At 49.8% G+C, this 16,955-nt stretch overlaps 1 protein-coding gene across 14 annotated transcripts in view; it reads left to right on the top strand.

Annotated features, from left to right (window-relative positions):
- Positions 1 to 146: 146 nt before the first annotated feature.
- The window catches only part of LOC111834079 (protein scribble homolog), a 45,987-nt gene continuing 29,178 nt past the window's right edge, over positions 147 to 16,955 (top strand). For 8 of the 14 annotated variants that reach the window (XM_023793000.2, XM_023792996.2, XM_023792998.2 and 5 more), the window contains exons 1-6: positions 147 to 1,171; positions 10,212 to 10,329; positions 10,889 to 10,967; positions 12,626 to 12,715; positions 14,458 to 14,514; positions 16,160 to 16,223. In XM_023793000.2, coding sequence (XP_023648768.2) covers positions 1,013 to 1,171; positions 10,212 to 10,329; positions 10,889 to 10,967; positions 12,626 to 12,715; positions 14,458 to 14,514; positions 16,160 to 16,223 — 567 coding nt within the window. In that variant the 5' untranslated portion in view covers positions 147 to 1,012. The remainder of the gene's footprint in view (positions 1,172 to 10,211; positions 10,330 to 10,888; positions 10,968 to 12,625; positions 12,716 to 14,457; positions 14,515 to 16,159; positions 16,224 to 16,955) is intronic. The other 6 variants (XM_023792990.2, XM_023792992.2, XM_023792993.2 and 3 more) reach the window with 1 other exon arrangement.

Below are 16,955 nucleotides of genomic sequence, written 5' to 3'. Positions count from 1 at the left end.
GATTTCAAGTCAATACATTTTCTCAGAGCGTTTAATAATGCTTTATTGTAATGCCCCATTCGCTCGTCGCGGTAGGCGGCGTGTGGTGTACCTCCTGCCGCAAGGCGTCGCTGTAGCTCATTGACCCTGTCTACCCGAATGAGAGGCAGTTTGAAAGGGAGGAGGCGAATCTCCTGCAATAATAAGGCGGAGTGGAGAGCGTGGAGCTTCGGAGCTTCAGTGTTCACACGCCCGACGAAAAGGGTGGATAGTACTACGCCATTTGGTTTTTTTTTTTAACGTGCTGATTTTCCACTCAGTAACGCTAAAAGCCGGACACCCCGTCCTATCGCCAGACGCCCCCTCCCGTTGTACTACCGCCGCCCCCCCTCCATGGACGCGTTAGGATGGAAGCTGGCGGCGCAGCGCTTCGGTCCCGGACAGTCCGGCGTCCCCCCGCCGGTCGGCTCGGGCTAGGGGCCATGAAGTGAGCTTAGCGTGGGAAGCGCAGAGACTCGGATCGCTTTATGTTTTTTTTCTGTTTTTAAAATTTAAAAGCCTTTTATACGCATTGAAGAGTTAAAGCCGGGATTCTCTGATTACCGTGAGCTGGGCAGTATACGTACCGAAGTGACATTTTCAGTTGCAGAAGATGGACATTGAGGAGATGGACGATGTCAGCCCCTGAGCGCTCAATGGGTGTGACCCAGCGCTCCTGTATACCTGCAGCTTCACTGATCTCTCTCCTGAGCCTTAGTGGACACCTGAAGCTTCTCTGATCTCCATCCTGTGCCCTTACAGACACCTGAAGCTTCTCTTATCTCCATCCTGTGCCTTTATGGACACCTGAAGCTTCTCTGATCTCCATCTTGCGCCTTTCTGAACACCTGAAGCTTCTCCGATCTCCATCCTGCGCCTTTCTGGACACCTGCACCATTCTGTCTGGAGTCCTGAATCTTTTAGGGGGATTCCCTTGACTTTGGCTCCCCTTGTCCCCCTCTCACACCCCCATCTCAATCTCAGGGGGTCGGACATGCTGAAGTGCATCCAGTTGGGGCGCTGCAACCGCCACATTGAGTCGGTGGACAAGCGGCACTGCTCCCTGCAGGCGGTGCCTGATGAGATCTACCGCTATAACCGCAGCCTGGAGGAGCTGCTGCTGGATGCTAACCAGCTCCGCGAACTCCCCAAGGTGAGCAGGCAGTGGTCCACCTAAGAGGTCCAGACTTGCACCAGACAGGCACCATGAACAAGTTAGAGCAAAGAAACCCCCATCTCTTGCCAGCTCGGATCTGTCACTGTATTGTGCTTTTTTTGGCCCTTATAGGGCTATGGTATAGAAGCTGTCCTAGTTATTGCATAACTTTTCTCTTTTTGATTCCGATATAGCTGTATGTGACAGAATCCTTTGGGTGTGATTCAAATCACGAATTTTTGAGAAGGCTATTCTTTTATGTCATCTATGGTTTCCAAACGACACAGGGCAAAGGTTTGATTTGCAGGGTAGGGGCAGAAGAGGGAAGTAGGGGGCTGGTGAGCCCCCTGTAGAGGGTGCACCGCTTGGATCGGCTGTGAGACACTGGGGGTGGCATGCCATGTGTTTGCTGGGGTTGAGGGGGGGTGTACATTTTAATCAGCTGCTAACGTTCAGTTTTATGTTGCTTTGTCATTAATATCGCTGTTGGAGGTAGATGTTAATTTCCTGTAATTATTATCAAAGCAGTGTTTTTCTGTCTGCTGCGACAGGCATCAGTTGGTGTCAGCTGATTTTGTTTCAGTCACTCGATTTATACATGTTTGCTCAGTTTGTTCTGCCAGACATGTAAGGAATGAGCTTAGATAGTGTTTTTTTATGAAGATGGACACTAAAAGTGGAAGATGCTGACTTCACCTGCAGCGTGGAGGTGTGCAGACTCTGCATGATTGGAATGAACTGTATGGTTCCTACAGGGTTTGGGCTCTGCCCACTCGGCCCTACAGACCGCGCGGGTTTGGGCTCTGCCCACTCGGCCCTACAGACCGCGCGGGTTTGGGCTCTGCCCACTGGGCCCTGCAGACCATGTGTGGGTTTGGGCTCTGCCCACTGGGCCCTGCAGACCGCGCGGGTTTGGCCTCTGCCCACTGGGCCCTGCAGACCGTGTGCGGGTTTGGGCTCTGCCCACTTGGCCAGCTACTGCTCCCATGGGTGCTGTCTAGTCTCTAGTATGTGTTGCTGCTCCCCAGCAAAGTGGCCCCCGATGATAAGGAGCAGTTAGTATGACATGTAGCTTCACGTGGAAAAATGCAGTCAGATTCATATGGGCTGGATCTGGCGACTGTGCTCAATTTCCCAAGATGCAGAGATCACTAAGCACTTACTACAACTTGTGTCCTGCTCTGAATGCACGTCGACCACATTTGGTACTCTGCGTTTGCATCAGAGCGTCAGTGTTTTGTACCAATGACAGAATGTGGGGACATACAGAGGAACGCCATCACTTCACCGTGCTCTGAGCCTCCTGGACATTGCATTGTTTTTGCCGGTATCACTTTATTCTGGTCCCTTTGTCTGATTCGTGAGAGGCTGCAGTGTTTGGGCAGCTTGCCTGTCGATCAGTGTACACCAGCATGTTCCCGCTCGCCATTCCCACAAACTGCTTGTCTTCTGCATAAAGGAGGTAGAATTTAGCTAAGCAATTGGCAGCTACCTTTCTGGACAAGTAAATGTGTATTTAATAGAGAAACTAAAGTAGATAAGTGAAATAAGTATCTTCCTGCTGTATGTAGGCAATTTTACGGGTTGTTTACGTTGGAAGCTTGTCTTGGTCTGTGTTCGTGGTCACGTTTTTGCACATCGGCCACAGAAAGAGGAGGGCTCTTGTGCATTCAGGTTCACTAGTGGTATAGAGCAGTGTTTCTAAAACCAGTCCTTGGGGATCCCCAGACGGTCCACGTTTTTGGTCTCTACCAGTTCCCACTGTTATAGAGGCATGTCTGTGAGGCCTTCAGGACATTGGCAGCAGTTATTTACGGTTGTTTAATTGGCTCTTTGAGCCCCGCCTTGCCCCGCCCCACCCTGTGTGCAGCCGTGGGTACAGATTGAGCCAGAGTGGTGAGGGTGTGGTGTTACAGCAGTACTAGCAGAGCTGCCTGTCATTACAAGTCTGAATGCTTCTAAATGCACATTTGAAATACGGGATAGTTGGCTAATTAATCTTAATCTGTTCTGAACCTGAGGTGTGCGTTGCTGGTGACACTGATGGGGAATCTGACTGTGTGATGAATGGATCTCTATCTTGGAGGGGAATCCCGGCTGTGTCATGAGACGATCTCTGCCTTGCAGAATCCAAATGTATGATGAGCAGATCTCTATCTTGGAGGGGAATCCGGCTGTGTGATGAGCGGATCTCCTCTTTGGAGGGGATTCCGGCTGTGTGATAAGTGTATATTTGCCTTTGAGGGGAATCTGGCTGTGTGATGAGTTGGTCTCTGCCCTGTTTGGTCTCCACGTAGTATAATCATCACAGAGGGACTCCTGGCAGTCACACGTCACACTCTGGTTCTGCTGCAGTTTTTATGACGTTTTAATACTGTGTATTCATGTTGTTCAGAAGCTCCAGGATATAGGGGATGGACCTCATGTGGCTGCTGAGTGCTCTACGTTCAGGCTGTGTTCAGCACTGAACTTCCATTGTACTCTCCCCTTTTGGACATTAGTTCTGGTTGGTCAGGTGGTTTTGAGCTCTGTGTTTCACTTTTAGCCTGAATGTGCAGAGCTGAATTTCTTTGTTGCTTGTGTTTGTGAAGCTTAACACCTGCCAGACGGTGCCACCCTGCCTCTCCTTGATGACATAATCTGTAGTTGTTTCGTGTGCCTGGTGCGTGCTCCTTATTCTGTTCCTATTCCCATTTCTGTGCCTGTTCCTATTTCAGTTCCTGTCCTGTTCCTGTGTCTTTTCCCATTCCCATCCCTGTTCTCATGCCTATACCTGAGCCTGTTCCTGCTCCTGTTCCCATTCCTGTTTCTGTGCCTGTTCCCAAGCCTGATCCTGTTCTATTGCCTTTTGTTCCTGTTTGCATCCGTGTTCCTGTTTTCGTTTCTGTCCTGTTCTTGTTCCTGTGCCTGTTCCTTTTCCTGTGTGTTTCTGATGAGTCAGGGGACTGGAAGGAGTTTGTTCCGTGAACAGTGTGCTTTGGACAAGCTGGTACATCAGAGAGTGGCAGCAATGATGATGGTGATGATGATGATGATGATGATGATGATGATGATGATGATGACTGTCGAGGGAGAGAGATGTGCTGTGTGTAAGTGTGGCCTCTGCTGCTATTGTGCTCATAATGGTTACTTTGTTAAGGGCTGTGCTGTTAGCAGTGATCTGGCTTAACAGGACTGTGTGTGTGTGTGTGTGTGTGTGTGTGTGTGTGTGGCCAGCAGCAGTAGGAGCAGTGCTTTCAGTAAGCCTTTCTCTAACAGATGGGCAGCTGAGAGGACTGTGCAGCACAGCACAGTGTCAGTGTATCTTTACATCCCATGAATGTGGCTGCTATGAGTTTTAATGCTTTCTAATATGGATTTAAATATTAGCACACAGTGAGGCTCAGAAGTCTTCCACCTACAGCTTTTCAGCAAAGTCACTCAGAACCATTAAACCTAAAATGGCCTGTTTTAGATTTAATTACGATGATAGATCCAGCCTTTTTTTTTTTTACCCGTATGCTAATAGCTAAGTCCTCAGTTCACTAAGGCTTTCAGGAGACAGAACATAGCATGTTTCTCTCCCAGAGCTCCTGATTTGGAGGAGAGTTGCATCCCGCTGGCCCTGCATGTGCGATCACACGCTTCCGCATTCAGAGCCTGTGTTCCCGCTTGTACAGACTTGCAGGAGCCACAGATGCTGCCTGGGCCGACATGCAGGCACAGCCCCCTGTGATCGCATATCGCTGCATTCACCCTGGGCATTTATCAAATTTCAGCGATGAATGGAGTGGTCCTTACGTTCTTTCTGCGCGTTTCTGTACCAGCAGGTTTTAGTGTGTTCAGGGGTCGGGTGACCCTTCAGTGGTGTGTGAGTGGAAGGTGTTATCCTTGCATCTCATTTGATAAAGCTTGCGTTCTGATGTAGTCAGGAATGGAGCGGTGTGGATGGTCTGGGGATGTGTGGGCCTGTAACTGAGGCTAGTCTGTGTTTCTCATCCCCATCTGTCAGCATTATCTTTGCAGAGAACAGACCGAGTTCCACTGTGCTGTAAAGTTTGAGGCGTTTAGTCAGTAATAGTCCTCAGCAGACGGTTGCAGGCAGGTGGATCGGGATTCGTTCTGTCTGCTGGGCTCTGCCCTGGAATGTGGGCATGGTGCGCTTTTCCATGATTTCCTAGACCAAAAAGGGGAATAGAGCTGATTTCATTGAGATTATTTGCGCCTGAATGCAGACATTACCAAATGCTGCTGTCCCATGGTTTTCACAAGCATTTTTGTCATTTGCCTGGTTTTGCCTATTCTCTGTGGACAGGAATGCTGTGTTTATTTCCTGCAGGTGGAAATGCTGGGCCTGTTGCTGACTCCCAGATATCCTGGCTGAGAGGGTCTGCTGGGGGTTTGTGGGAGCGTAGCCCTGGCTGGGAGGGACTACCGGGGGTTTGTGGGAGCGTAGCCCTGGCTGAGAGGGGCTGCCAGGGGTTTGTGGGCGCATAGCCCTGGCTGGGAGGGGCAGCTGGAGGTTTGTGGGAGCGCAGCCCTGGCTGAGAGGGGCTGCCAGGGGTTTGTGGGCGCATAGCCCTGGCTGGGAGGGGCAGCTGGAGGTTTGTGGGAGCGCAGCCCTGGCTGAGAGGGGCTGCCGGGGTTTGTGGGAGCGTAGCCCTGGCTGAGAAGGGCTGCCGGGGTTTGTGGGAGCACAGCCCTGGCTGGGAGGGGCAGCTGGAGGTTTGTGGGAGCGCAGCCCTGGCTGGGAGGGGCAGCTGGAGGTTTGTGGGAGTGTAGCCCTGGCTGGGAGGGACTACCGGGGGTTTGTGGGAGCGTAGCCCTGGCTGAGAGGGGCTGCCAGGGGTTTGTGGGCGCATAGCCCTGGCTGGGAGGGGCTGCAGGGGGTTTGTGGGAGCGTAGCCCTGGCTGGGAGGGGCTGCCAGGGGTTTGTGGGAGCGCAGCCCTGGCTGGGAGGGGCTGCCAGGGGTTTGTGGGAGCACAGCCCTAGCTGGGAGGGGCTGCTAGGGGTTTGCAGGAGCATAGCCCAGTTTTGATGAAGAGTATACAGGCGCATGATACACAGGGCCATGGACTTGCAGGGCTGGGGGCAATGAACTGGTAATTGACTCTGCTGGGGGGGGGGGGGGGGTACTGAACTAGATCATCATGTGAACCTGCTGCTCTGCTGTGCCAGTCCCATACTGAAGGTAGAGAGGTACCCTGGTCGTTATTTTTGTAAACAGAAGCATGTGGATCTCTGTTTGTGATGCCCATAAACAGTACATGGCATCTGTACATGCATGCAGAGTAGACCTCGCATCCTTCGCTCATAAGATGGAGCAGCCGTTTGGTCAGGAAATCCAGCAGTCAGCAGTGTCGCAAACTTGATTGTGTGTTTGTCATTTTTGTGACAAAAATGGATGTACCTTCTGGGCAATATGGTTGTTGGGACATACCGTACCAGTTAAAAGTCTAGACACCTGCTTTTAATGCATTTGTCTCTGTTTTATCTGTGTTATTCACTTCATAGAAAGCTTCGAGGCAATGAAGTAATATGTGTCAAATATTGTAACAGCCAAGAGAAATGTTCAGCTTCTCAAAGTTTTCTCAAACTTTAGAGATCTTTCGCTTTGACAGCATTGCAGACTGCTGACATTCTGTCAAGCAGCTTCCCAATGCACAGTCATCCCCTGGAATGCGTCTCCTACAGTCCTGAAGGAGATTCCACAAGTTCTGGGCACAAGTCATCTACCTTGCTCTTACTCTTTGATCCAACACATCCTAAACCCGCCCTGTAGGGTTTAGGTCAAGGGATTCTGAGGGCCAGGTCGCGTCATCTGTCGCAGCACTCAAGATAATACTTCCTACATAATCTCGAGGTGCGCTTAGGGTCGTTATCGTGTTGGAAAACAAATGACTTTCAGTAGGTGTGTCCAGGCATTTGGCTGGTACTGAAAGAGCTGGTCCTCCTCCAGGGAAAAACAGAGACTGCTCTATATTATTAGTTCAATAGTTGAGGGAGGGGCTTCACCTGCCCTCCCCCGGACTTGTACAACAAAGTCGTTTGGCCTGTTCTCGCTTCTGTGCCGAACATGGTCAGTGTTTAAAAGCTGCCTGAAGTTCTTGGAGGTTTGTGATAGCTGGCCATTTGTTTTTTTTTAGCTCGTTTCCCTGTGGGAGTCTTCTGAAATGCATTAGTGTACCTTGTAGGTTTTCCCAAACACAGAAGATAAAGTTCAGGTGGCACCGTCTGAGAGAGCTAGCTTCCCATTGGCTGGCTTCCAGAATGGTGTCGGTTGATGGATTGTTCACTGGATAAAGCGATGGCACCTTTAAATGTTGTAATATGTTAATTACTCCCTATTGACCTGGATTTGAATTCGTTTTGGATTGCAAATGCTTGCAGGATGTAAGCGCAGCCCTGCTCTGTCTGAGCAGCCCAGATTTTTCTCGATCTCACTCCTCCGCACTCAGGCCTGTGCCCTACAGACCTCATCGTAGCTGGTGCCGCTCTTTTCACTAGTGATTCATCAGTGGGGGAAACCAGTTGTTCTGGAATGTTCTCCGAACTCGTTCTCTCCTGTATAGATTATTGTGTTTCATCTCACTCTGAAGCAGTCCTTTGACAGGCTCCATCCGACCACGATTGCAAAATGGGCTTAATGTTTTGTGTGACTTTTTGCATTTGCATTTAACGTATTTAGCGAAGGCTTTTGTTCAAGGCAACGAAAAAGTGAGGTAAATGGCGCAATGCAAACATGCATGCGTTCATGGTGTCAGATAGGCTTAAGTGTAGCTAGGCTGAGTTTCCAGTGAATGCCCAGGTACAAGTGTGAGCAGCATCAGAGCAGGAGATACACAACTTCTAACAAAGCTGGAACCTCATAAATAATGTTCAAAAACCAGCTCTGGTGTGGAATGTAGATGTAGGAGCATTCTGGTGTTTTCGGTCTCTCCGTGTACCCGACAAGGCAGCAGTGCATTGTGGGTCTCTCTGTTCCCCTCAAAGAGTACAAACCCACAATGGCCATACCAGGATGATGATGTTTCTGTGTTTTCATTGTTGTGCCTGACATGGATGGTGAATTGTGGCTGGTTTTTATTTTTTGGCCTTTTCACCTCCACTCAGAAATCCCCTACAGACACAAAATGCCTCAACAAGAATTATAACTGGAAGGAGTTTATATAGCTGCTTTACGTAGGGTGGTGTGTGGCTCAGTGGGCTATGCTGACGTTTCTCTGATCGGAAGGTCTCCGGTTTGAGCCCCACCCTCGGCAGAATAGTCACTCGTTTGTGGGCCCATGAGCAAGGCCTTTAGCTCTGTGTTGTGACCCCCCAAAGTTGCTCTCACTTGTCTGTCTGTCTCATGAGGAGCAAAATGGGGTTTTAAAGGGCCAGACTGTTGCTGTTTAATGGAACTGAGTAAACTGTACAATCCAGATCTGATACAGAGACTCTGGAATGCAGACTCTTCAGATTCCTCCCGTCAATAAAAAATCTTCGGTCACGGGCTCCTGTTCTGTGCCAGAATATGTGACGGATTCAAACTGAAGACCTGTTTCTGTACTGTAGCTTCCTGTAAATGAAGCTGCTGCTGTAACCATATGTGTCTGCGGTGGGCAGTCGCTTCACCTTTATTAGGTACTAATCCACTCTACTTGTGCACGGTTGTTACCCTAAACCAGTGTTTCCCAATCCGGTCCTCAGGGATGCACATTCGGTCCATGTTTTTGCTCCCTCTGAACTCCCTGGCAGATGTTCCACATTTTTGCTCCCTGCCAGCTCCCGGTAGCAAAAACGTGGACTGTCTGTGAGTCCTTGAGGACCGGTTTGGAAACCCTGCTGTAAACTAGCACGCCGAGAACCCATTCCAGAATGGGTTACTCTTCAGTGTACCGGTCCCCCCCAAACCTTCATGCAATGTATCAGCCAGGTGATTTTGTTTCCAGGTTTTTACAGGCTGTTGGTATGTTTCCAATATTGTCAACCGGGAGTGTGCAATACGTCTTTGATGAGCTGATATAAGCTTGTTAGCAGTGTGTCGTGCTGTTTGTAGAATAGATTTGGTGACAAAGGCCTTGTTTGCTTATAGGGCGATGTGAACCTGGCTGCTCGCTTGGCTCATCTTCTCCGGATCTCGAGGATCCGATGGCAGCTGACTTGTGTCTGAGACGGCATAAAGTTCAGTTCCTGCCACACACGATTCCCCAGCATGCTGGGGGGGGGGGGGGGAGGCTGTACTGGAAGGCTGTGCCTTTGACACACACGAGCGTGGGGTTGGTGTTAAGCTTAGGATTAGTTGAACGGGAATCTGCCTTCTTTACTGGTCAGAAAACCTCCTTTGAGATTCTCTGAGATGAACCTGCCTCATGTCTAGGTGACACTTGTTGAAGTTTACTTTCATTGCGTATGAGTCCTTCAAAGGCCTGGCTAGCAGTGTGTGGGACTGGGGGAGATGGCAGGAGATCCTCAAAGGCAGGAAGCCAGGCAGGCAGGAGAGTAATGGAGAGCAGAGCATGCTGGGAACTGTCCCAACACTACCAGGTTCACATCAAGGGTGGATGTGTGGCTGTATTGTCCACATGGGGAGAGGCTGTAAGAATACTTCCACAATAATAATAATGACAATAATAATAATAATAATAATTTATTATTATTATACAAATAGATAGCACTGGATTTGTTCTCTCTCTATCTGTATTACCGTCACTAATTTTATTCCTATTCTGTAAATATTTATTCATTTTTTTATATTACTACAATACTTTCTAAGTTAGTTTGCACCACATTTATTTGTTTGCATCGTGTGCCCCATCTTTGCACTTTGTTTGGCCCTGTATGTATGTTCATCTCTGCACTATGTTCTTGCTGCTGTTGGCACCAGAATGTCCCACTGGGATCCATAAAGTCCATCTTTAATCTTAACCGTCAGAGTAAAAGTGCTTTATGAGGTTCTTTATTGTGGTCTTAGGGCAAAATAAGCTATATAATGAGATGTTAACAGCCAGAGCAAAGCTGGCACTTCGATGGTCGGCCACCTGACTGACGGCGTGACTCCTCTGTCCCTTTCAGCCTTTCTTCCGGCTGCTGAACCTGCGCAAGCTGACCCTCAGCGACAATGAGATCCAGAGGCTCCCCCCAGAGGTGGCCAACTTCATGCTGCTGGTGGAGCTGGATGTCTCGCAGAATGGTGAGGACACCGTGCTACGGCACACGTGCAAGCTGTCACCCGCCTGGCTCCACCCTCACCATCTACCCAGCATCCTCTAGTGCGGCCTGTGACTCTGCTCTGGTGTAGCAGGGTTGTGTTATTTGCTCGGCTGATCTATGTGCTGTAGCCTCCCTAAATCTACGCTTAGGGATGAGCAACCATTAGAGATTGTTGTGCTGTGAGGTTTGGATATCTGGAGATGATCCTAGACACTGTTTTTTACTTGTGAAATTAATCTTACCCGTTTATTTGAAAAATTTTCTTTCCATTAGAATCTTCTTTGTGAAAATATGGCCTTTTCTTCTTTCTTTTCTCTGAAAGCACGACCTCGTATCTTGGTCGAGCTGCTTCCAGTACAGAACAGTCAGAACCAATTTCTGGGGACCTTTCTTAGTAGCCACAAGAGGTCTGAGTCAGCCGCTTGGGTCTCTCCTGTAGTCTGCAGCCGTATGTTAGTTACGCGAAGACGATCTGAAAGTGTGCTTTTGTTGTGAAACCGCACGCTCCTCTGGTGTGAATCTGCGGCCTCCTCCTGCAGACATTCCTGAGATTCCTGAGAGCATCAAGTTCTGCAAGGCGCTGGAGATCGCAGATTTCAGCGGAAACCCTCTCTCCAGGTCAGTGCGTCCCGACGCCCGCCGCGTCCTACGCCTCATTCTGCCTCTGGAGAAGGTGGGGCGGCCCTGCACTCGGCTTGTTAGCCGCCCAGCTCCAACAACATGACGTTTACATTCTGCTTTGTTTACATTAGCAACCAGCTTTGCTAAAGCGCCATACAAAAGGGTTTGAATGGTCAGGACACCGCACTTTAACCCCAGTAACCCTCCCAGTGATAAGAGAGGCTGGTGCCGCCTCAGACTCAGACAAGTGGATCTTTTTAGCCTTAGTAGAGGTGGGGTTCACCTACTGCCTCTGCCTGCTTTCCACTGGTTCGTCTGCACTGCAGCCTCCATTTCAGTTCTCAGAAGGCTTAAGAGATTCAAGGCCTCAAAAGCTTTATTGTCAGTTGTACGTATATAAGTACAATGAAATGGTTGAATGCATGCAGACATAAAGGGCATATAACAATCAATAGCAACAATGAGCGATAACAGAATAGAGACAACAATATACAATATTCTGCACAGACATTACACAGTACTGTGCCAAAGTCTTAGGCGCTGAAGGAAAATGTTTGAGGCTATTTAACTAGGTGGCAAGTGTATGTTTGTTCAGAAAAAAACAATTTTTTAACATTAGAACACAGTCAAATTAACAGTAATACCATGAAAATTAACAAGAATCTCAAATGATCTCCATAAAGTTACTGATATCTTATAGGACAGCTAGATGAACACCGCCTCAGTTCCCAAACCTCTCCTCAGGGGCACCTCAGCCGAATCATAGATTTATTAAATTTCGCCACCAGCTCATTTAATTAACCTAATTAGTTTAATAACGGTATTGATTAGCCAAATACGGTGTGCTAGTGGTCGATTAAAAAAGACGCATGGGTGTATTCGATGTTTGCTACATATGCTGGGGTGACTTGAGGTTCTGAAATGGCTAAGCTGTCAGACTCTGGCAAGCATGCACCACCAGGAAGATCATTTAAGCATTATTTTCTTTGGCTCCCCAAGGAGGGCGAGGTTACATTGTGAAGAGCAAGTTATGGCGTTTCTTTCTTCAGTAATTAGTGCTTTTGCTGTAGACCCTCAGCAACATGCAACAAAAGCAGGTACAGATTTTAGGTGTCATGGAAGCATATTACATTGGGCCCCCAACCCAGACAATCCACTTATGTCGTGATTTTTTAGGCCCCCTGTCAGTCGTCTTAACTTCACGGCGCCCGTGAGCAGCAGTGCCCTGGCTGCACCACCCTTGCCGTGCGCCCTGCACTAGGCAGGCAGCGCCTTTCACGCAAATCACAGCAGCACTATGCCTGGGGGGGGGGGGGTGGACTCAGACGGGAGTAGCCAGCAACGTGTCTCTACTCCTTCCTAAATTGTCCTAAGTTCCATGTTATTAGTCCCCCTCCCCCACTTTTCTCCAGTGTGTTTTCTCCCCAGTACCTGAAAAACAAGTCGTATTTGGTTCCCAGTGCCGAGGCCGTGCAAACACGTTGTGCACCTTGGAATGCCATTGAGTGATTAATAGTGAACAGGGTGGGGTGATCATCCTGCTGACACCGCTCAAGTGGCCTCAGCGGGGAGGGCAGTTCAGCACAGCACTGCACTTACAGATCTGCTCCCCTGCTCCCCTTTCGCCCCCCCCCCCCCCCTCGGTCTCTCCGCAGGTTGCCGGATGGTTTCACGCAGCTTCGGGGACTGGCTCACCTGGCCCTCAATGACGCCTCCCTGCAGATTCTGCCGGATGACATCGGCAAGTGAGTGAGCGGTTCGCACACTTAAACACTCACACAATTAGCTTCATACCGACTGCATTCCTGGATGTTCACACTTCCTGTCACAACACTCCAGGCGATCGTGTACTTTGATACCAGGCCAGCGGTGGCGCTGTAGAACACGGCTGCTCTTTAGTCGCGTTTGTGAAGTATTTTAATTAGTTTTGCATTGAAAAAACAAGTGTTTTACTGAACCTAACCATGCATTATTTTCTTCCAGTATTCAAGAATACATACAGGTATATAGAGTTGCAGTTACAAATATATTTATTGTTATTTATTATTTACAGTCATCTGGCAATCTTTTTAATCCCATAGAGAGGAATCCAATGAATGCTGGTATTTCCTGACGTCCTCAGCCAGTCATTCTTTGAATCTGTTACCCATATTTGTTTCCATCCTATCAGAGAGGGTGTTTTTATTCAGCCTTTGGCCCGATCTCCTTTCTTGCTTCCTGCTACTTTTCCTCCGGTTGATGAGCGATCGAGGACCGTTTGCGTCACAGAATGGACCGTCATTGCTATTTCGATTTTCAAGTGGCCCCCAAACACTCCACGCCCAGCTACTGTGATAAAAATTGTTATGACAGCCACACGCTCTGGCATGTCCACGTCTGCAGGAAACGTGAATCAGCCCTTGGGGTTGGGGTTACGGTTAGGGATAGGGTTAGTCCATGCCTGTCTGCATTCTTTAGCCACTTGCTGTGGGTGTGCAGTTTGCTTGTCCTCCCCATGTTGAGCAGGTTTCTTGCTGCAGATCTAAGACATCCAGTTTGGCTAATTAACATTTCACAATTACCTGTAGTGGGTATGTAAGTGTGTCCCAAAATAGACTGGCTTCTTGTCCAGAGAGTCCCCTGCCTTGTGCCCTGCGATGGACTGGTATCCCCTTCAGGGTATCCCCTGCCTTGTGCCCTGCGATGGACTGGCATCCCCTTCAGGGTATCCCCTGCCTTGTGCCCTGCGATGGACTGGCATCCCCTTCAGGATATCCCCTGCCTTGTGCCCTGCTATGGACTGGCATCCCCTTTAGGGTGTCCCCTGCCTTGTGCCCTGCTATGGACTGGCATCCCCTTCAGGGTATCCCCTGCCTTGTGCCCTGCTATGGACTGGCATCCCCTTCAGGGTATCCCCTGCCTTGTGCCCTGCGATGGGCAGGCATCCCCTTCAGGGTGTCCCCTGCCTTGTGCTTGGCGATGGACAGGCATCCCCTTCAGGGTGTCCCCTGCTTTGTGCCCTGCGATGGACAGGCATCCCCTTCAGGGTATCCCCTGCCTTGTGCCCTGCGATGGACAGGCATCCCCTTCAGGGTGTCCCTCTGGGGTGTTCGCCAGCCTTAAGCCACCTGAGAGATTCAGGCCCCCGACCACAACCACCACAATCCTGGAGCAGTCAGGAGACTGGTGGACAGTGAATTTGATATTTGATCAGTCTGTGCTCATGTTTAGATGCTGGTGTAAGGCCTCCAACATATTGGTACTCTGTCACTCTGTGCCTAATTAGTTAATGATGGAATTTTCTGTTTGTGTCCTGATCCTATTACATAAGAAATTTACAAACGAGAGGGGGCCACTTGGCAGCCAAAGAGCAGCTGTGTAGCTCCATAGCTAAACCCCTCACCCTAGCTGTGTCAACAATCTCATGAGCAGAGCTGCTTTTTAACGGCTGAACAAATCTCGCTAAAGTTGTGCAGCGTGTTTTCTAACGAGCCACTGTGTTTGGCAGCTTGGGCAACCTGGTGACCCTGGAGCTGCGGGAGAACATGCTGAAATCCCTGCCCATGTAAGTATAGCGTCAGTGGGGTCTGGGCTAAGGGTCAGAGAGCCTCCAGTCATTGTCCGTAGAAATGAAATGTCCTGCAAAGCTGAGCGGGTGCCAGGGAATTGTGCTATGCTAACACACACACTGCGGGGCCCTGCCATGTTAACACACACACTGCGGGGCCCTGCCATGTTAACACACACACTGTGGGGCCCTGCCATGCTAACACACACACTGCGGGGCCCTGCCATGCTAACACACACACTGCGGGGCCCTGCTATGCTAAAAACACACTACGGGGCCCTGCTATGCTAACACACACACTGCGGGGTCCTGCCATGCTAAAAACACACTACGGGGCCCTGCTATGCTAACACACACACTGCGGGGCCCTGCCATGTTAACACACACACTGCGGGGCCCTGCCATGTTAACACACACACTGTGGGGCCCTGCCATGCTAACACACACACTGTGGGGCCCTGCCATGCTAACACACACACTGCGGGGCCCTGCTATGCTAAAAACACACTACGGGGCCCTGCTATGCTAAAAACACACTATGGGGCCCTGCTATGCTAAAAACACACTATGGGGCCCTGCCATGCTAACACACACACTGTGGGGCCCTGCCATGCTAACACACACACTGTGGGGCCCTGCCATGCTAACACACACTGCGGGGCCCTGCTATGCTAAAAACACACTACGGGGCCCTGCCATGCTAACACACACTGCGGGGTCCTGCCTTGCTAACACACGCTGCGGGGCCCTGCTATGCTAAAAACACACTGCGGGGCCCTGCCATGCTAAAACAAACACTGCGAGGCCCTGCTATGCTAAAAACACACTACGGGGCCCTGCCATGCTAACACACACACTGTGGGGCCCTGCTATGCTAAAAACACAATGCGGGGCCCTGCCATGCTAACACACACACTGTGGGGCCCTGCCATGCTAAAACACACACTGCGAGGCCCTGCTATGCTAACACACACTGCGGGGCCCTGCTATGCTAACACACACTGCGGGGCCCTGCTATGCTAACACACACTGCGGGGCCCTGCTATGCTAACACACACTGCGGGGCCCTGCTATGCTAACACACACTGCGGGGCCCTGCTATGCTAACACACTGACTGCGGGGCCCTGCCAGCGCAAGCTTATTGATGAGTGTTTTGTTAACATGTGCAGATATTTTAAGCCAACGGTGGCCAATCTTATCCGCAAAGGGCCGGTGTGTACTCGGGTTTTTGGGATAACCTGCAGGTCAGCTGTTCAAACCCAGGTGTGAGGACTCTTCAGCCAATAGTAATCTAATTAGGGAGCTGCAGCGAAAACCCGCATACACACCGGTCCTTTGCGGATAAGATTGGCCACCCCTGCTTTAAGCCTTCGTGCTTTGGGTCCTCAGGCTGTGTTTGTCGCCCTCTATTGCTTGCCACAGCCATTGGCATGAAAGCCATGTCATGTTAAAGGGACACGGGAAATGGCACAGCATCACCACATCCACACTCCAGCTACATTATTCAAATACAGAAGCTTACAAATGAGTTTGCATCACAAATTAATTTTTATACACTATTTTCATACAGTCCAAGAAGTAAAAATGTTGTGCTCTGTGGTTCTGAGCACCATATATGATCAGACTTTTCCCCATTTTTAGGTCGCTGTCTTTCCTGGTGAAGCTGGAGCAGCTGGATGTGGGCAGTAATGACCTGGAAGCATTGGTAGGCAACCGGTCTAGTTCATATTCAAACACACATGCAGCTTTTATTTTGGCGCGTCGTTGTCTATTAGCTGGATATTGTCCAGCTTTTAATTTGACACTTTGTTTATCATGATGTCAGCAGGTTACATACCTGCCCCCTGCTTGGCTGCTGTATGGTTGTCCTTTCAATGGACCCCACTTTCGTTGGACTTTTCTGTAATAGCTGAAGGATGTTTGCTGTGTTTCTCAACCCAGCCCTTTGGTATCCGTAGACAATCCACATTTTTGCTCCCTCGCAGCTCCCAGACAATCGAGAACATCGAATACCTGGTTTGGGTGCGCTGGGAGCAAAAATGTGGACTGTCTGGGGGTTCCTGAGGGCTGGGCTGAGAAACATTGATGTAAGAGGCGTTCTGCGTGCATGAGATGCGATCACAGAGTTCAGTGCGCACACGATCAAATGCTATTTTTGCCAGATTTTTGCAGTTTTTTGTGATACAGCCAAAATGAACAATTAAAGAAGCATTCGTGAAAATAATGCAGCAGTGGAATGGGCGGCTGGCAAGGGCACCATCTTGTGGGGTGGTGCTGCCTTAGACGGCCGCCAGCGCCACCCCAGCCTGCCCAAAGTGAAACCGGGTGGTGAAGCTCGCTTCGGGTGTCACATGGGCTTGGCCCCATTGTTTATTTCTTTTTCTTTCTCTTTTGGCGCTGGTCTCATTTTAAAAATATCTCGACGCAGTGCTGGCTG

Source organism: Paramormyrops kingsleyae, chromosome 4 (assembly GCF_048594095.1).
Source record: "Paramormyrops kingsleyae isolate MSU_618 chromosome 4, PKINGS_0.4, whole genome shotgun sequence".
Taxonomy (NCBI): domain Eukaryota; kingdom Metazoa; phylum Chordata; class Actinopteri; order Osteoglossiformes; family Mormyridae; genus Paramormyrops; species Paramormyrops kingsleyae.
Note: the sequence above shows the minus strand (reverse complement) of the source record. Positions and strands in the feature narration are given on the sequence as shown.